Raw genomic sequence first — 18,309 nt, 5'->3', positions numbered from 1 at the left:
TTAACTGAACTGGATCGCTTTAGTATGTAAGAATGTTAAAAATACCTACATCCAGGATCCAGACACTTATCACAAGCTACCAGAGGTGTCTAGAGGCTGTTATTTTTGCAAAAGGAGGCTCAACTAAGTACTGATGACATTTTTCTTTTGGGGTGCCCACATTTATGCACCAGTCAAATTTTGTTATGATGCTTATTGCATATTTTCTATTATTCTAATAAACAAAATGACACCGCTGAATTGCTTCCGTTTACCTAAGGTATGTCGTATATGTAAAGGAATTTGCTTCTTTGAAATCCCAGCTAATGATTAACAAAAATCCCCAAAATTAGAATGGGGTCCCAAACTTTTTCATATGACTGTATCTAAGCCCACTCCACAGATATGTTGGCGCGATCTGGAGCCTTGTTTGATTGTTTTTCCTTTTGCAACAACTCGTCTGAGGTAAGTGCAGTAAACATGAATGGTCTCAATCCAGAGACATCCTTATACATATCCTAGTGCATCATTATTCACAAAGTTTGGTGAGACAGACGGATAAGCATTGAGACTTGTTCACGATTTTGTTCCCACTCTGAAAGATTTATTAAATCATGTTTAATTGATGCATCATGCCACAGAAAGAAACACTGCATACACAAAATGTCGTCTTTGAGTATTAGCTCTATTGATTATGTATCAGATAATGTACTGTATATGCAAACTACAGAAAAAGCCCCCTTAAGCTACTCAGGATCAGTTAGTGGAGTTGACCATTGCTATCGTAGTGTGCTCATAGGTCTGTGCACGTGTCGGTTTGTGTGTGTGTCTTTGGTGCTTTAGTTGCAATCCATCCATTCATTGTTTATCAGAGTGCGAAGAACTCTCCTCCGTTGGTAATCATACTCTTTCTGTCCAGCCCCCTGGGTAAAGTACAGGTGTCCTGAAAAGAGAGATGCATTCATTGGTATCACCCCATTCATTCATACTCAGCCTGCACATCAAAATGCCTTAAAACACATATTGTAAATAGTTTTCATCACATTTCCCATTTCAATTGACCTTATTTACTTTTTACATTCTATTCTATTGTATATATACCGTTTTATTTTGTACCCTTGCACTATTTAGTATTTAGATTACTGTAAATATAAATATTGTCTATCTTTACCTTATTCTACTTTATTTTATTGTTTATTTTATTGTTCCCATTGCACCGAGGGTCGTAAATAAACATAATTTCGATTAGTATGTACTGTATGTCTTGCATGTATCAGTATTGACAATAAAGTTTGACTTGACTTGAAAACATATCATGCTACTTTCGAGGGACAGACGCGTAACTGTTACCCACCTCTGTTGTCAAAAGCAGCATCCACTCTGAAGCCGACACCGGGGAACTCTCTGTGGATGAACTTGGGATAGCCACGGTCCATTCTGTCCCTCCTTTCGTCGTAGCTAGAGTAACATGGGGAGGAGGTGTCAGTCTAAACAGTGGTACCTGCCTACATCTGGATCAGCCTTCATGTTAATATATGGAATGTGGACATTACTCACCTCCAGTATTTGTTCCCTACGAAGAGGAGGACTCTACCGGTGAAGGACACATAGACAGCAGCATCTACCTTGGTGACGGATGAAGGGAAGCCAAAGTCGCTCAGAGGTTTGGGATAACCAGGAACGACACTTTTTCCTCTCAGTTCCCAGTAATGATTCCCTGCCATGTGAAGGGTTAGAGGTATGTTACTAACTGGTCCTTGCATTGTCATTTGATGAAAAAAAAATTAAAACAAGTGTTTTTTGTGACTACTAACTAAAGTAACATATACCTTCAAAGAAGACAACAGTATTGCGTCGCTTGTACTCATAAGCAGCATCAACTTGGTTGATTCTTGGCCAGAGAGATTGAATTTTCTTGGTAGTGATGCCTGCCCAGTTGCTCCTCTTCCAGAAATGTCTTTCAAAGGAACAAAAAAAAGTCCATCATAAGCTGACAGTGGTCACATACTGAGAGAAATAAACTTGTATGGAGTAGCGGGATTTTCTGGAACTCAAATGGTTCAATTAAAGACAGTGCACACATGTCTTACCCTTCTTTGAAGAAGTAAAGGTTGCCCTGAATGGAGGTTGCAGCATCAAAAATCAGGTTCCTGCCGCACCGGTCTGGGGAAGGTTCTGATGTGGGTTCAGGATCTGATTCAGGTCTAGGTTGTGGTTTTATAGGCGGTGGATTTGGATCAGGACCAGTTGAGGATGCTCTGACTCCTTTTAGAGTCAAAAGGATAAGAAATGGCATAGGAACAAATATGTGAGTCTTGGTAGGAGAGCTTGTCAGTGCTTGCATGAAAACTCATCAGTATCTTTCCAAAAATCCATGTGTGAATTAGTTGAGCTCTTACCATACAGAGCTTGTACTCCCTGTCTGTCATCCGCTGTTAGCCTGTAGCCCTCTGTGCTCGCGTATTGGTAGGTGGGATACATCAGGGCCGTCTTGACCTTAGAGTGGGCCAATCCCAGTGCATGGCCCAATTCATGGGCTGCCACCAAGAACAAGTTGGATCCTGCAGAAACATACTGATAAAAGTTAATGTGGGTTACGTAGGTGGAGCATTATGTCACCTCAATAACATTGTTTCCCAAGCACCTGCTGAGGTTAGAGTCCATCTTTCATCTTCATCAAAATGCATGTCACCTCCTATACCTTCCCCGGGGGAGAATGCATGGGCCAAGACCCCGTTCATCCCATCGAATGGAGCAAAATCGCCATGGCCTATTGCAGAGAGGAAAGGAGCAAACTTGACACTATATTGAACATATTCTCAAAGCCCCTGTTAACCTATATCCATAAATTCCTTCTAGCTATGTCAGTTGGGGAGTCAGTTGCATGATAAGTATCTGAAAAAAGTTAGGCATATTAATCAATCCAACTAAATATATTGTATTTTGGACCAATCATGGTAGGTCTCTGCCAGAACGTTTTATAAAAGCAATGACTATTGCCATGGAGATTATTTATTATGGCCACGCCCACAAAAACGGTTTAGTCATAAATATTATAAAACTAAGATTTTTAAATGTCTACTCTATCTGTCTAAAATATTAATGAGCATTTATTTTCAATCAGATTTTTATATAAGCTTATTGAGACATCCAACTTTGATATTATAGATACATCTTTTACTATTTTAGACCACAGTTCCAAAAGGAAGGCATGTCATTACCTTGAGCCTTGAACTTAATCATAATGTCAGCGGTGCCAAAGTATATCTGCCTGAAATCCAGAGGAATGACGTCGCTGTAGATTTTCAGAGCCTTGGCTATGGCGGCATCCACATCACTTCGAATCAATTGCGGCGTGTAGTCAGTTATCCTACGGAGGTGTGAGAGTGAAAATGGTTTGACAAAAGGTCTGTACTGTGCTTGATGTTTTGGATGGTCAGCTTGCAGAACTTTGTGGCTCCTTGTTCTAACATGGAAATTGCGAGCTTATTACCTGTATGTGACCACAGCCTTGTCCCACTTTGGCGCGTCGTCAAAGTGGCTATAGCTGGACACATCTGTGAATCCACAGCGCGGCCGAGACATCACCTCCACAGTGTTAGAATCCAACTGCCCTGTCACCTCCAGACCAAAGTACTCCTGCATTGCCCTCAGAGTGTCTTCAAATGAATCCAGAGAGCTGCGCCACAGACTGTTGGGTGCACTGACACCCACATCGGAGAAAAACTGAGACAGGTAGTCCTGGACACAGAAAAACAGGAATCAACCATTCTCATATACAGATACAACTGCTGCTGCATAAATGATGTACAGTATTTGACTGATGAGAAACTAAGCTATTTTAATTTAAATATTGAGTTTTATAAAAACACAAATGTAATTCATTTTAATCCATAAAATCTTCATGACATGTTTATTTGTGTATTATTTTATGTAACAGCCCCACTGCTTACTGTTCACTCCGCTACAGCTGTATCAGAAATATATTACAGCAAGAAAGTGATAATGCTAAAACGGCCTCCAGCCTTCCTTCTGTTGAGTGGTAAACTACTGGCACTGTGCCGAGCAAGGAACCAGACATCGGTTGCGATGCATTGTCTGGTGGGAGAAGACCAACTACCCATACTTCTTTGTTATAACAATGTGTGTATGAGAAGCTGAGAATTCTGGGACCTGTAGTGTATTAGAGAGTGCATTTTCTTAGCTCCAGGGACCATGGGTGTTACCCAATCAACCCTGAAATCTCAAGGATTATTCTCTAACTTTAGTTATGTCCACTCTCTCTTTCATAATATCATTTTTCTAACTTACTTTCTAAATTGCTGGTACTTACTATCACACATCTTTAGTTGACTTTAAAGATATCACACCTTCTAATATATCTCCAGCAGCATATCAGAAATACACTCCTGCCCAGCGCTGACATCTGTAGTTGTCTGTACGGCAGGCGTACCCTCCATAAATTGGTTTTTCATGTTTAGAGGCAATCAATTATACAGTGTTCATACCAAGGTGTACAGTTATTATTGAGGTATTTTCCTCTATGTGCAAGACCATGGAACATATGATTATCTTTAAACATCAACTTTGAATAGTTCAAACCAATTTGCAAAGCTGTAAAGCTGACTTTAGATGCCTATATAGACTCTAGTAGGAAATGAATACTGCTCTTCCCTCCAGTATATCGGCAGTTCGAACAGTACCAAACAAACAGTAGGCCGACAATATATATATTTTTTTACATGTTCATCCCCTTATGTTTACCTGTGCTTTAGAGAGCTCTTCTTGGCTTGGTGAAGCGGTGGGCACAGCTCTGCAGTGTGCTACAATCACAACCACCATCATGGTTTTAACAGCCAGTGCACCTTCCATGATTCCCCTTTAAGTTGGTGTGCTGCAGAGAAGAAGGAATAACTCCAGATGCTTTTATTCTTCCTCTCAGGCTGCTGCTCAGATGAGGAGTTTGGAATGCACTGGTTGGTTACACCCTGAAACAGTGGATTTCAGTGTTTTGGTTGCGGAGGTAAAGAGCGGAGAAAAAGATGCATGATAGGGCAATACAACATTCCTGCAAGTGTCTGAACAGGCCCATTAAGAACAACAGGAGAGAGATTGAGTGTAGTGATGAGAGAGGGAGTTTGGGGGGGAGCCCAGGCCTGCGTCAACATGATGTTGATCAGATATGGGACAAACAATCCTCTGGAACATATTGTTTTGCTGAAGACAGGAGTTAAAGGTGAAGTAAGCAATATATTTATGTTAATATAAGTGTTAAATCCCTCTTTATTCATAGAGTGATCACTTATATAGTGTGCACGTTTCATAACTCCGATCTCTCAGTCACTCGCTCTGCATGTCATCGGCAAATAAACGTTTCTGGGATCCAACAACTGATATCCAATCAGAAGAGAGAAACACTACAAACTGGCACGTCTTACTGCCGCTGCACACGCAGAACGACAGAGGGGTGAATGTTTATGCACCTACAGTAAAATCCTTCCAAATATCTGTCTTTATGGTTTTTATCATGTTTTATCACACTGACGGATCTGAGATGATGCTAGATAACTTGCTGCTTGAAGACCGCAATGCATTAATGTGGTGACGAGGGAGGGGACTGTTAACTGCAGTCACTGACAGGAAATTAGCTAAACTGACCATTCTGCTTACTTCACCTTTAACATCGGCCCATTTTTGTGGTTTCCTGAGTTTGAAGTTGTTGGTGGGTGACCTAAATGTGCTATGGTCATTGTAGCATACTCCACTGAAAGATGGACTAGATGATGCCAGTCTAAGCAAGTTGCAGCAAATCAAATCACATGCACCTTCTACAGTGAATATAAAGTGCTGAACATGTGATAGTCCACATTCAGTCAAAATAAATCCAAACAAATTGAAAATAAGTCAGGCTGTTAAACAATGAAAGTCAAGCTGCGTCAATGGGATGTTTTTGTATTGTCACTCACAGATGGTCTTTCCCAAAAAGAATCAAGTGACAAAATTGATAATACAGCATTCACAACCATGCAAAGACAAGGCATCAGGAAAGAGGCCTAACCATGAACACAATTAGAGCCAATGGTTACTGGATTCCTGGACTGAGTTGAGCAGTTGTGTCCAAGAGTGCCTATTTGCAGACCCATGGGGGAGCGGAGGTCCACCGGAAACACGAAACCTGCTCCACCCGAAATACGCTAACTTCTTCTTCATTTCGTTTTACTGGCGGCCAAGTGGCCAGGGGCCTATTTCAGGTAGCTGGTTTACTGCGGCAACATCATAGATAGTATAAGAAACAACATACGCTGTGGCTCTAACCTGCTGGATAGGTGATTTGAACTACTCTGAGTTTGTTTTCACTTTACGCTGCAGCTCCGACTGAAGAAAGAGTGTCACTGCCACAACACGACCCTGTACAGTTTAAAGCATAATCACTCCATAGAAATCTCCATCGGGATGTTTTTATCATTTCCTGATGATTTTACGTTTATCGGATCAGCATAGTTCTCAGCCCTCGTGCCGTTCATATGCGGCCACCTTACACATCGTGAACATGCTCTACATTCAGATTAATAAAGTATTGTAGGCTATGTATCTCATTATTTATGTATTTATTAACAGGACTTTTGTGCCACTGAACAGGCTATTTATGTCAGGTTGAAATGTAATTCAACTTTAGTATTTGACAAAAACTGCACACTTACCACATACAGGTCCTTCTCATATAATTAGCATATTGTGATAAAGTTGATTATTTTCCATAATGTAATGATAATAATTGAACTTTCATATATTTTAGATTCATTGCACACCAACTGAAATATTTCAGGTCTTTTGTTGTTTTAATACTGATGATTTTGGCATACAGCTCATGAAAACCCCAAATTCCTATCTCAAAAAATTAGCATATCATGAAAAGGTACTCTAAACGAGCTCTTAACGTAATCATCTGAATCAACTAATTAACTCTAAACACCTGCAAAAGATTCCTGAGGCTTTTAAAAACTCCCAGCCTGGTTCATTACTCAAAACCGCAAGCCTGGTTCATTACTCAAAACCGCAATCATGGGTAAGACTGCCGACCTGACTGCTGTCCAGAAGGCCATCATTGACACCCTCAAGCAAGAGGGTAAGACACAGAAAGAAATTTCTGAGCGAATAGGCTGTTCCCAGAGTGCTGTATCAAGGCACCTCAGTGGGAAGTCTGTGGGAAGGAAAAAGTGTGGCAGAAAACGCTTCACAACCAGAAGAGGTGACCGGACCCTGAGGAGGATTGTGGAGAAGGGCCGATTCCAGACCTTGGGGGACCTGCGGAAGCAGTGGACTGAGTCTGGAGTAGAAACATCCAGAGCCACCGTGCACAGACGTGTGCAGGAAATGGGCTGCAGGTGCCGCATTCCCCAGGTCAAGCCACTTTTGAACCAGAAACAGCGGCAGAAGCGCCTGACCTGGGCTACAGAGAAGCAGCACTGGACTGTTGCTCAGTGGTCCAAAGTACTTTTTTCGGATGAAAGCAAATTTTGCATGTCATTCGGAAATGAAGGTGCCAGAGTCTGGAGGAAGACTGGGGAGAAGGAAATGCCAAAATGCCTGAAGTCCAGTGTCAAGTACCCACAGTCAGTGATGGTCTGGGGTGCCATGTCAGCTGATGGTGTTGGTCCACTGTGTTTTATCAAAGGCAGGGTCAATGCAGCTAGCTATCAGGAGATTTTGGAGCACTTCATGCTTCCATCTGCTGAAAAGCTTTATGGAGATGAAGATTTCATTTTTCAACAAGACCTGGCACCTGCTCACAGTGCCAAAACCACTGGTAAATGGTTTACTGACCATGGTATTAATGTGCTCAATTGGCCTGCCAACTCTCCTGACCTGAACCCCATAGAGAATCTGTGGGATATTGTGAAGAGGAAGTTGAGAGACACCAGACCCAACACTGTGGATGAGCTTAAGGCCGCTATCGAAGCATCCTGGGCCTCCATAACACCTCAGCAGTGCCACAGGCTGATTGCCTCCATGCCACGCCGCATTGAAGCAGTCATTTCTGCGAAAGGATTCCCGACCAAGTATTGAGTGCATAACTGAACATAATTATTTGAAGGTTGACTTTTTTGTATTAAAAACACTTTTCTTTTATTGGTCGGATGAAATATGCTAATTTTTTGAGATAGGGATTTTTGGTTTTTCTTTACTTTTTTGCCAAAATCATCAATATTAAAACAATAAAAGGCTTGAACTACTTCAGTTGTGTGTAATGAATCTAAAATATATGAAAGTCTAATGTTTATCAGTACATTACAGAAAATATTGAACTTTATCACAATATGCTAATTGTATGAGAAGGACCTGTATTTTGATTTTCATCTGCAAAATGCAAACATTTATACATCTCACAAAAGTAATGGTTTGGGAATTGATATTCCCAAATGTTTAGAACCTGGGTCACTCTCACATGCATACGATGATACATTCAGTGTGGAAGACCCTTACATCAATTTTTGTGCAAATACACATTACACATACAGTACATGTAGCTTTATAGTTCAATGTGTTTATTAATCATGTTGTTCATTATTAATTTGCCGAATACATTATTAAACGTTTCATAACTAACCAGAGGCATCAACACGAAGACCATAGAATTTTTTTTTTTTACTAAATAGCCTATATACATTTTCCAGGATGGCGGAAAAGTCTCATACATCAATGCTGCAAAGTACATACAACAGACACATGCAGACTATGTCTAAAAATATTTTTATACAGTTTGAACACTGTTTACAGCTGTAAACACATTTGATAGAATAAATATTGAAAATATAATATTTGGAATAATAGAAATATTTAAAATATACTATTTCAACACTGTTGGTGTACATTCAAAGTGGATGGACAAACAATTGAACCAGTTATCTAGTAGTTGGTGCAGCGCAGGAAGTAGCTGTTCCTCAGCACGCGGTACAACCTCCCGCTCTTCATGTCGTACTCAAACATGTAGGGTCCACTGTAGATGTAAGTAAAACCTGAAACAACAGAGGCTTACCATTTCATTTGTTCTGCTTGTTGAGGGAATGGTTTTATATTTTGGGTAATGTTCTTATTTCATGCTGAAAGAGCGAAGAAATTATAACCACATTATGTCTTTTGAATATAAAGCTAGAGTCAGTAGACAGATAGCTTAGCTTGAAATAAAGGCATGTCAGCAGGTAAATAATCTCAAATTGGCACTTAAAGCTCATTAGTTAACACTTTACCATCACATATTTTCAAGCAACTAGCAGAGACCTCAGGAAGTCACTAGCCCCTTTTACACAGCCAGTGAAAGCCGGGAATATGCCGGCCTTTCGGCCCTCCGCACTGCTGTTTAAATGCGACAGTTGCGGAACGAGGGAAGAAAGGTGCGAGAGATCGTTCCGGGAATTTTACTACCTCGGGGGGTAGTAAGATTCCCGACACAATCAGTTCCGCCTCTCTGTTTAAATGCTCCAGCTTGTTGTTGCGGAACAGGGGGGCGTTTGACGTTCCATAGCCTACGTTCTAAACATGCGACCATGTTAGAAGTTGAAGGACGTGTGTTTAACATTAATCACGGCGGCCTGATGTCCCGTAAAAATCACCAAATAAAAGGAACGGCGTATAATCTAGCTGATCATAAAGTCCGGTGCTCAATCCAAACCCCCGCTCTTCATTTTGCAGAGTGTATGAGTCTATTTCTGCCCAGGAGAAGTTGTACAATGGGAAAGCTAGGCTAGGCTAAGTAAGGGATAAAGTATAGCGAACGGGTCACTTGCTAGAAATAAAGACCAACAAGCTGAAGCAGGAGCCCGACGCGCAGCAAAGCCGGCATTTTGGAAAATGCTGCCTTTGCATTGCAAATTTTGACGGAACAACATCTCTCCAAAATGCAAGCAAAGCCGGCATTTTGGAGTGATGTTGTTCCGTCAATATGCCGCAATCTCTGTGCAAAAGGGGCTACAGTGTGCATAGCTGAGACACCCCCCAGCCTGCGGTTGTTCTCTGTATGTCACTCCCCTCTCTGCCCCATTTCAACTCTATCTCTACACTGTCAATAAAGCATAAAAATGCCAGAAAAATATCTAAAAAAAAACAAAAAAAACACGGATTGAACCATTGAGATGTAACATGGTAGTTAGTGATGTTAGGAGGAGCTGGTAGGCAGATTGTGTTACCTCTGGACAGAACCATGATTCTTTAAGCTCAGTTAAGCCAACTGTCCCCTAGCTCTAGCTTCCTGTTTAACTTACAGACATGCAGAGGTGGAATATAACTTAAGTAGCCTTAGCCTACATTAACTCAAGTAGTGTACTTAAAGAAATAGTTCATTTCAGCAAGAAATGTCTGTTACTCTTTTTAAGTCTGTAAAGATTGAACAAAGAATCTTGAATTTGTCAGTAAAACTTTGGAGATCTTATTTGAAGACCTTGTATCGATAATCGCTAAATGCTACATGCTTCTCACCTCTGTACTGGAAAGCTGCAGTCACCGTGGTGGACAGGCCGGAGAAGGTCTGATCCACCCGTTTGGGGAATCCCCTGTCCATAGTCCGTTTGGACTCATCATAACTGAAGAACCACAGACAGTAATTAGATTCATTCATTAAAGGGTCAAATGGTTGTTGTAGTGAAATCAGAAATGAACATATTGTCTGAACTCACCTGAAGTAGTGGTGGCCTACGAAGAACAGAGTCTTGCCAGTTTCCGTGTCAGAGAGGGCTGCGTCAATTCTCCTCACGCCTCTTGGAAAACCTAAACTGGTAAGCTTTTTGGGATATCCCCGTACAAGATCATAGCCAGCGAAGGCCCACACTTTACGACCTGAAAGTGGGAAAGGGTTAAAAAAAGGACAATGCTAACTTGAGCACTTTGAACTGTTCTGAGATCAGTACCTCGGCTAGATAAGGAGATACACATACCTTTAAAGAGGAAGATTTTGTCTGACTGACGGCTTTCATAAGCTGCGTGGATGTTGATGGGGGCGTTGGGCCAGAAGTTTGTAATGAGACTCTGTTGAGGTGTCCTGCTCTGGGGGTAGCTACGCCAGAATAAGCTGAGAACACACAAGAACATTTGTACATGAGCCACTTATTTGGTTACGAAAAATCCTTTGGATGCAGAAGCTTTAGCATTCGCCATACCATACCTGTCTTTGAAGAAGAGCATCTCTCCTCGCAGGGTTGTGACAGCGTCCAAGACCATGGTGGAGTCACAGGCATCGGGGGTGGTGGGGGCCACAGGTTCAACTACAGAGGGATCTTTAACAGGGTTGGGACCTGGAGGTAAAAATTAAAAAATTAGTCAGAGTCACACAGTATCACATTGCAACAATGCCCAAACAGAGTATAACCAAAGATTGTGCAAGAGATTGTCTAAGGTTTTTTGTGCCGTCAACGATCAAGCCAGTGATGAGCACTAACCATAGAGAGACTGGATGCCGTTGACATCATCCCGGGGCAGAACAAAGGTTTCAGGGTTCCTGTACGAGTACACGGGGTACATGAGAGCACCGGGGTCATCAGAGTGAGACAAGCCCAGGGAGTGGCCGAACTCATGGGCTGCCACCATGAAGAGGACGTAACCTACAGTAAATCCAGATACAATTAGTTCTACCGAATAATTTGAGTTTTCATGTCAACATACACACAGCGGAGTTATTCTTTAAAATATCATCCCATACCAGTGGTGGATGAAGGATTGAAGGACTTCCTTAGTCAGGCAAAACGACCAACAGTCCATTGTAACTTAAAGGTCATATATTCTGCTCATTATTCTCCTTATGAGGTCACAAGGGGAACAATGAGCAGAGAGATCTTACAGGTTTTTTTGAACACACTGGAGTCACTGGTCAACCCGGGAACCCATATTAATATTGAAAAAACATGATAAACTGAATTTTGTTTAATAGGTGACCTTAAGCTTTCTTATATACAAGTACAGTATCAAAAATGCATTAGCATAATTTTGCTTTAGTACTTGCTTCAGTATTGCAGGTTTTAATTACTTAAAGCTGGGGTGGAGGATTTGGGGAGAAAATGGCAGTTGGGATAGAGATTCAAATTAAAATACCTCAACCACTCCACTTGTTCTCTTTGGTCCCTCCCCTATGGTGCCTCTCTGACACGCTCTACACCAACAAAGTCGTGCCAAAGTGAATGGACAGTCCCAACAGCCAATAAGAACAGAGAATCGGAGCCTCGCTCTGATTGGTCAAAGTGTACAGCTCATGTTAACTTTGACCAATCAGAAATCATATACCCCAGCTTTAAGTGCAAATTTTAACCACTACCAATTATGTTCCTTAAGTCCAGTGTTTCCAAACTTAAGAGACTGGCTCCTTAATAATAGGGACATCAGATATCTAAAGATTTATCTTGAGATAATTAATAGATTAAAGAAAAGTTCTTCTGCAAAGACAATTCATTCATTTGAGGAAATGTGTCTTTTTCTTAGCTTTTTTCCAGTGAATCATAAGAATCAACAGCTGTTTCAATGAAATCATGTGAGAAGCGAATGTCGTTGATCAAATTGGCATTTTGCCATGGTAGAAAATGACCTTTGGCTTATTAAATAAAAATAAACACAGTTTTTGAGAGTACCAAATTACCAAATTTTTATGTGTGTTAATGTACTGTATAATCTAAATATGTAAAGTAACTCGTAGCTACAACGGTTGAAAGCAGAGGAGACAGATACAATGTAAAATATCTCCCTCTGGAATGGAATGCAGCACAAGTACAATTGCATCACAAATTGGATATACTTGACTAAAGTACCAGTTCCTCAACAGCAGCTGTGTACATGTGCTTGGTAACTTCCCACCACGGTCCCATGTAACAAACTCACCTCTGTTTGAGCGGAAAGTGAAGTTCTCATCATCATCAAAATGAGCATCTCCTCCCACGCCCGGGGACGGGGCAAAGGCATGGGCCAGAGTACCATCAGGGCCATCGAAGGGGTAATAATCACCATGTGCTGTTAGCGAGATGCACACATGTAGGTGTTTTAAAACTAGGATAAAAATACTTCCACCAATAAATATGATTTATATTGTAAAAAAATTTAAAAACTCCGAAAGTAGTGTCCCATATACATCTGATTGCCAAATGTATTTAAAAACACTAACCAATTTATTATCTATGTGTGCTTTATGGGATATGACAATCACAAATACGTGCCAAGGTAAACGCACCAATATCAACACCCTCTTAACATTTATAAAATGAGCTGCATGATGGCTGCAAGCATTGACATGTCACCAGTTATAATTGTTGTGTCTTTGTCATGTTGCGTGACATGCATTATGTAACTTCACTGTGAATGAAGGAATGGTCCATAGTCAGTCATTCAGGGACAAATTACTACAGATTGTACTTTAGCGAGCTTCCTCGGACACTCTCACTTGCTGGATCGATTAAAATTGATTCTTCAAACTGCAGTTAAGTTTCTACATTAAAAGTGATAAGCATTTGTTTTATGGTACTTTTTTAAAATGTTGCAAAACTGCAACTTTCAAATTTTTAACATTGAAAAAGTTAGAAAGAGACTTGGATGAAAGGGATACAACACAAACAGATGTTGAAATAAATAAATACATATTTAGGGGAGAACGGGGGAATGTGAGACATCGGGTAATGTGAGACACCCCCTGTATCTAGGCAACGGAACACATTTTTGGTCATGTGAGATATACTGTATGTTTTCAAGCCCCTCTCATTTCCCCGTGGCCATGAAAGAGAGGACCTCATGGTGATGTTGTAAGCATGTTTTTTCACAAAAAAATATGTTTTGAATGTAAAAGTAAATTTTCCTGCTGTCAACTTAATCAACTGTTGTGCCAAAGCAAATTGATTCAGGTAGAAACGCTTCTATCATACATGTTGATGAACTACCAACATATAAAACCATGTGATGATGAAAACTGAAGATTAGCCTGAAATGCTGACAGAGATAGTTTTTTCTCAAATTGTGGCAGTGGGGTAAAGTGAGACAAATGCTGTGGGGTAAAGTGAGACAGTGTCTGTACCCTCTTTTAATGAATCTATAATATTTGAGGTAGCAAGGAGACTAATTTGAATAGGACAAAAGACAATGCAGGCCAGAGATGGGGGTTGAATGGTTATAGGGGTGTCAGCAAGGGCATGGTTTGGCAGGTATGTATCTGGGGGACAGAAGAGTGACCTTTATCTTCAATGGACTCTAAGTAATATGTCTTTATTAAATGAATGATCCCAATAAAACAAATGCAGAAAAATATTAATCAAAAACTCAAAAGATGGAAAATGACAGCTGGGTCTAGTCCTGTGTTCTGAGTCCCAGGCTGTTCAAGCTGGTCCTGATTGTCCTTTGCTCTGACCCCCAGACACTAGCTGGCTCTAAGGGTCTTGTGTTCTGACCCCACTTACTGGTTCTATCTTTCATTTGAATGATAATTATTGAATATGAATTATATGTTGTATTTGATCAGAGTTACTTTCAAGTGTTTAGATTTTTTTTTTTTGCTAAATTGACCAAACCCCATGATTCTGTTACTCGTCCGACATTAGTTTTGGAATATTTGATTTTCAAGCTAGCTGTCAGGATTGTAACTGTTACAACATGTGTTGTTATGGTAGTTTCAGAGTGGATAAAGTAAGTGGATCAGTTTACTCCCTTGATTTTTTTGGTCTGTCTCAGTTTACCCCGAAATTGGGGTAAAGTGAGACACACAGACAACTTTTTTTGAAACAATCATATTTTCACTGCAGTTCATCCTGAATAAATTCTGATAACATACATTGCTAGGAAACATCCTGAATTAATGGGAAATGTGTACATTTGTCTGATAAATAATTGTAGCTCACTAAGAGGAGAGCAAATGTAAAAAGTGTCTCACATTACCCCGTTCTCCCCTAGATTTTAAGACCATGTACTTTACACAAGTATTTTTTTAAATAGTTTTGCTACTATATTATGTTTCAAGAGAAGAAAATCAATATAATAAAGCTGCAACTTTCCTGTTTCTTGGACTGCAGTACCGCCCTGTCTCTAAATCAGGGGAAAATCCATCACATCAAATTATAGCCCAATTGGTATTCTCCCAATTACGTCAACTGGCAAAAAGGTAATTTGTGGCCAGTTAGTTTTAATTAAGGTAATTTAACCTTACATCCAATGAAATGTGGCTTCTGAAAGCATCACTCCACTTTTTTAGTTTTTTTGGGTAAACCAAAGGATGTCTTGATAGAGAGGGTGTGGCAGGAGCTGTGTTTTTGGATTTTAAAAAGGGATTTACATGGTAAATCCTGATGTTTTACTTTCTAGTTGTTCCAAATTTCTGTCTGTAGCCATGACCGTATTTAAGTCCCCTTAAGCCAAATAATTACCATCACTGTAAAATCCTCAACAAATATGATTTCCTCAGCCTTATAACCTCTTATTTAATTTTGATAAATGCCTAATGTTCAATATGAATCATAACCATGCCCCCCTGTACTCACATTGGCGGCCAAAGGAGATCATGATGTCCGCGGTGCCACTGTAGATTCTAGTGAATCTCAAAGGAGTGACTTTGGCCCAAACCTGCAGCGCTTTCACTATGGAGTCATCCACCTCTGACACAGACATGTCTGGTGTGTAGTTCTCTATCCTGCGGGGCGGAAAAAATATACTTTAACAAGAAGATAAAGATAAAATATACTTTATTCATCCCAGCAGGGAAATGTAGGTGTTCCAGCAGCCAGCATACACACACACACACACACACACACACACACACACACACACACACACACACAGGTTCTCTTCAGGTCATTCACCTGTAGGTGAGGCTGTTTTTCTGCCACTTGAGATTATATCCAAAGGTGGAGAACCGGGCGATGTTGCCATCTGGGACTCCACAGCGGGGCTGCTTCATCATCTTGACAGTGTCTGTGTCTAACATCCCTGTGATCTGGAGACCAAAGAATCTCTGCATCTCCCTCAGCCTCCTGCTCACAGAGCTGATCCCACGTCTGCCACTAGGACTGCTCTCTTCTTTTAGGTAGAAAAATCTCTTCAGGTAGCTCTGTAAAAGAAGGCGTGTTTGTAATACCTAGTTGTCGGTAATGTTCTTGAGAATTTGTAGAACAAAAAACAACATATTTAACACATCGAGACAATACAGGTACAAATAATTTTGAGATTGTTGTCTATTTTGCTTCCATAACAAGTCTCCTTCCATACTAGAGTAAATCATAGCTCCAAAATGTACATGCATGTGTTTATTTGACTAAGCCTTGTCTGTTTGCGACTGTATATTCCTCCTATACAGCCATCTTTAACAGGCTTTATCCCAACATCATTTTTTTGTCAATAATCTGAACCAAAAATCTCAACCTCCTTAAGCATTTACGTCAACTAAACCTTCAATAATCCTTTTTAGCACTATTCCCAAGTGCTAAACTAGGGTTTTTACATAATGATTAGTTAATATGATGTTCATTTTCTGATTTATGATTGCTTTTATTCTGTCGGACATTGTCAAATTAGCATATTTACAGATTAGAATATTTACTGAAATGTTTGTGTTGTTAAAAAATATGTGATACACAAAATAATTGTTTTAATGTAGGTAATCAACTGGCAAAGTGTCATGATAATATCTAGAAGTTAAAATTGTTTCTCTATTGACCTGCAGTGTCTCACTTTAAATGCAAAATAGTGAGAACCAAATGCATGAGAAGCCAAAGAAAACATACATACCTCTGCCAAACTTTCATCTTGCACAGTAACTACTGGTTCTGGCACGCAGTAAACTGCAACTGCCAGGCTAATTAGGATACAAAGACTGCAAGACCTCATGGTTCCTCGTTGAATGTGACTTGTGCATCAGTGCTGGAGTCAGCTGTCATATATAGTAGGCTGAGCGGTATATAGGTAGGTGGAGTGGGCGTGTTGAGCAACTTTCGAGTTGAGTCAGTGACACAAGACACATTCCATTTATGGACTACAAGGGATGTTTGATTGATTGCTCACAACAACAACGAAAAATTCCCCAAACAAGACATAACTATGAGGATATGACACATGATAAGCCCATAAAGAAAATATATATATTTTAGATAAACTGGATATTCATTAATATATTTATAAATATAGAAGAGTATTCTTAGATGCCAATAATCAAAGATGACAAATGTAACTTTTAAACTGATACAGATGCTTTCAGTATTGTGTATAAAGTGGTCATTTCCTTTATTGCTTCATTCTTAAGTAACTAACATTTGATTATTTAGCTTGTATTTGGGGTGGTATTCTGAAATTATACTTTACAATGTTTAAGGCAGTTTCTCAAGAATGTAAAGGTCTTCCCTCACAAACATCTCCAACCCTCAGGCTGCTGTTGATAAGACAATAATGTGCCCTGTGAGCTCACACAGACAAGTTGTGTCATGAACTGAGGTCATTCTGCCATTTACAGTTTTTGCCGAATGCTTACACACATGTTGCAGACTTTGGCCCACTGTGTCAAAACTTAACACACAGGCCGAATAGGACAAACCACATGGAGATAAACTTCTAACTTATACGGCAAAATGAAACTCTTGAAACAAAACCTAACAATCCCATTTCAAAACTGTTTTTAGCATCAAAACATTACACACATGCACTTTTGAATTACTCTTTCCTAGCAGCAACAACACACAGATGTGCTTTATGCAAAACACAGCTGTATTTAGTACTTTGGATGGTTTTTGACTTTAAAAGTCTCATACAGATTTTTTTTGTGTGAAACATTGATCCACTACAGTTCATCTAGACACATGAAAACAAAATGTAAACGCTTCAGATTTTTTATTTTATTTTGCCATTTCAGGTTTTTGCAAAAGTAAAAAAAGAAATTGTACAACTAGAATATTCTACAAAACATAGTGTTCTAAGGGAATGATTGGAAGACATTTAGGCTATGAATCCTGTCTCCTGTTGGCATCTGGCCACATCACCTCATCCACGTCACAGGCAATGTCCTCCCTTGCCAAGCAACGGGGGAAATATCGCCTTGCGTGCCGTATCCAACCTTTTGCAGAATTTTTTGGAAAGATTGATCCATATATATATATATTTTCAATTAGAAAAGACAACAAGTTTATATTGCAATTTCATAGTTTTGGCCAACAAAAGAAAACTAGAAAATCCCGCGGAGATTTTGAAAGTAAAAAAATCACGGCTGACCCCTATGGTCCCAGAGACTTTATCGTAGAGCAACATGAGCTGTACATGTCTGACAAATAATAAGTCAATGAAAGTCAGGGGGAAAGGGGCGTGGCCTGTCAAACATTGCATTTGTGAATTATGTTTTTC

The 18,309-nt window shown here is 40.0% G+C and overlaps 1 protein-coding gene across 1 annotated transcript; it reads right to left on the bottom strand.

Moving 5' to 3' along the window:
* Window positions 1-537: 537 nt before the first annotated feature.
* Window positions 538-16,809, bottom strand: LOC307261062 (uncharacterized protein; the record flags this gene model as incomplete). Its single annotated transcript, XM_080041499.1, has 21 exons — window positions 538-922; window positions 1,334-1,437; window positions 1,537-1,696; window positions 1,809-1,936; window positions 2,070-2,244; window positions 2,379-2,540; window positions 2,624-2,749; window positions 3,201-3,349; window positions 3,473-3,720; window positions 4,744-4,858; window positions 5,418-5,422; window positions 8,890-8,996; window positions 10,453-10,556; window positions 10,650-10,809; window positions 10,908-11,041; window positions 11,135-11,264; window positions 11,409-11,570; window positions 12,835-12,963; window positions 15,468-15,616; window positions 15,786-16,033; window positions 16,711-16,809. The coding sequence occupies 21 exons, from the start codon at window positions 16,807-16,809 to the stop codon at window positions 819-821; spliced, it is 2,898 nt and encodes a 965-aa protein (XP_079897625.1). The 3' UTR covers window positions 538-818.
* Between the last annotated feature and the right edge of the window lie 1,500 nt (window positions 16,810-18,309).

This window comes from Ammodytes marinus (genome assembly GCF_949987685.1).
Source record: "Ammodytes marinus genome assembly, chromosome: 14".
NCBI classification, from domain to species: Eukaryota; Metazoa; Chordata; class Actinopteri; order Uranoscopiformes; family Ammodytidae; genus Ammodytes; species Ammodytes marinus.
The sequence above is the reverse complement of the archived record's forward strand: the minus strand, read 5'-3'. Positions and strand labels throughout refer to the sequence as shown.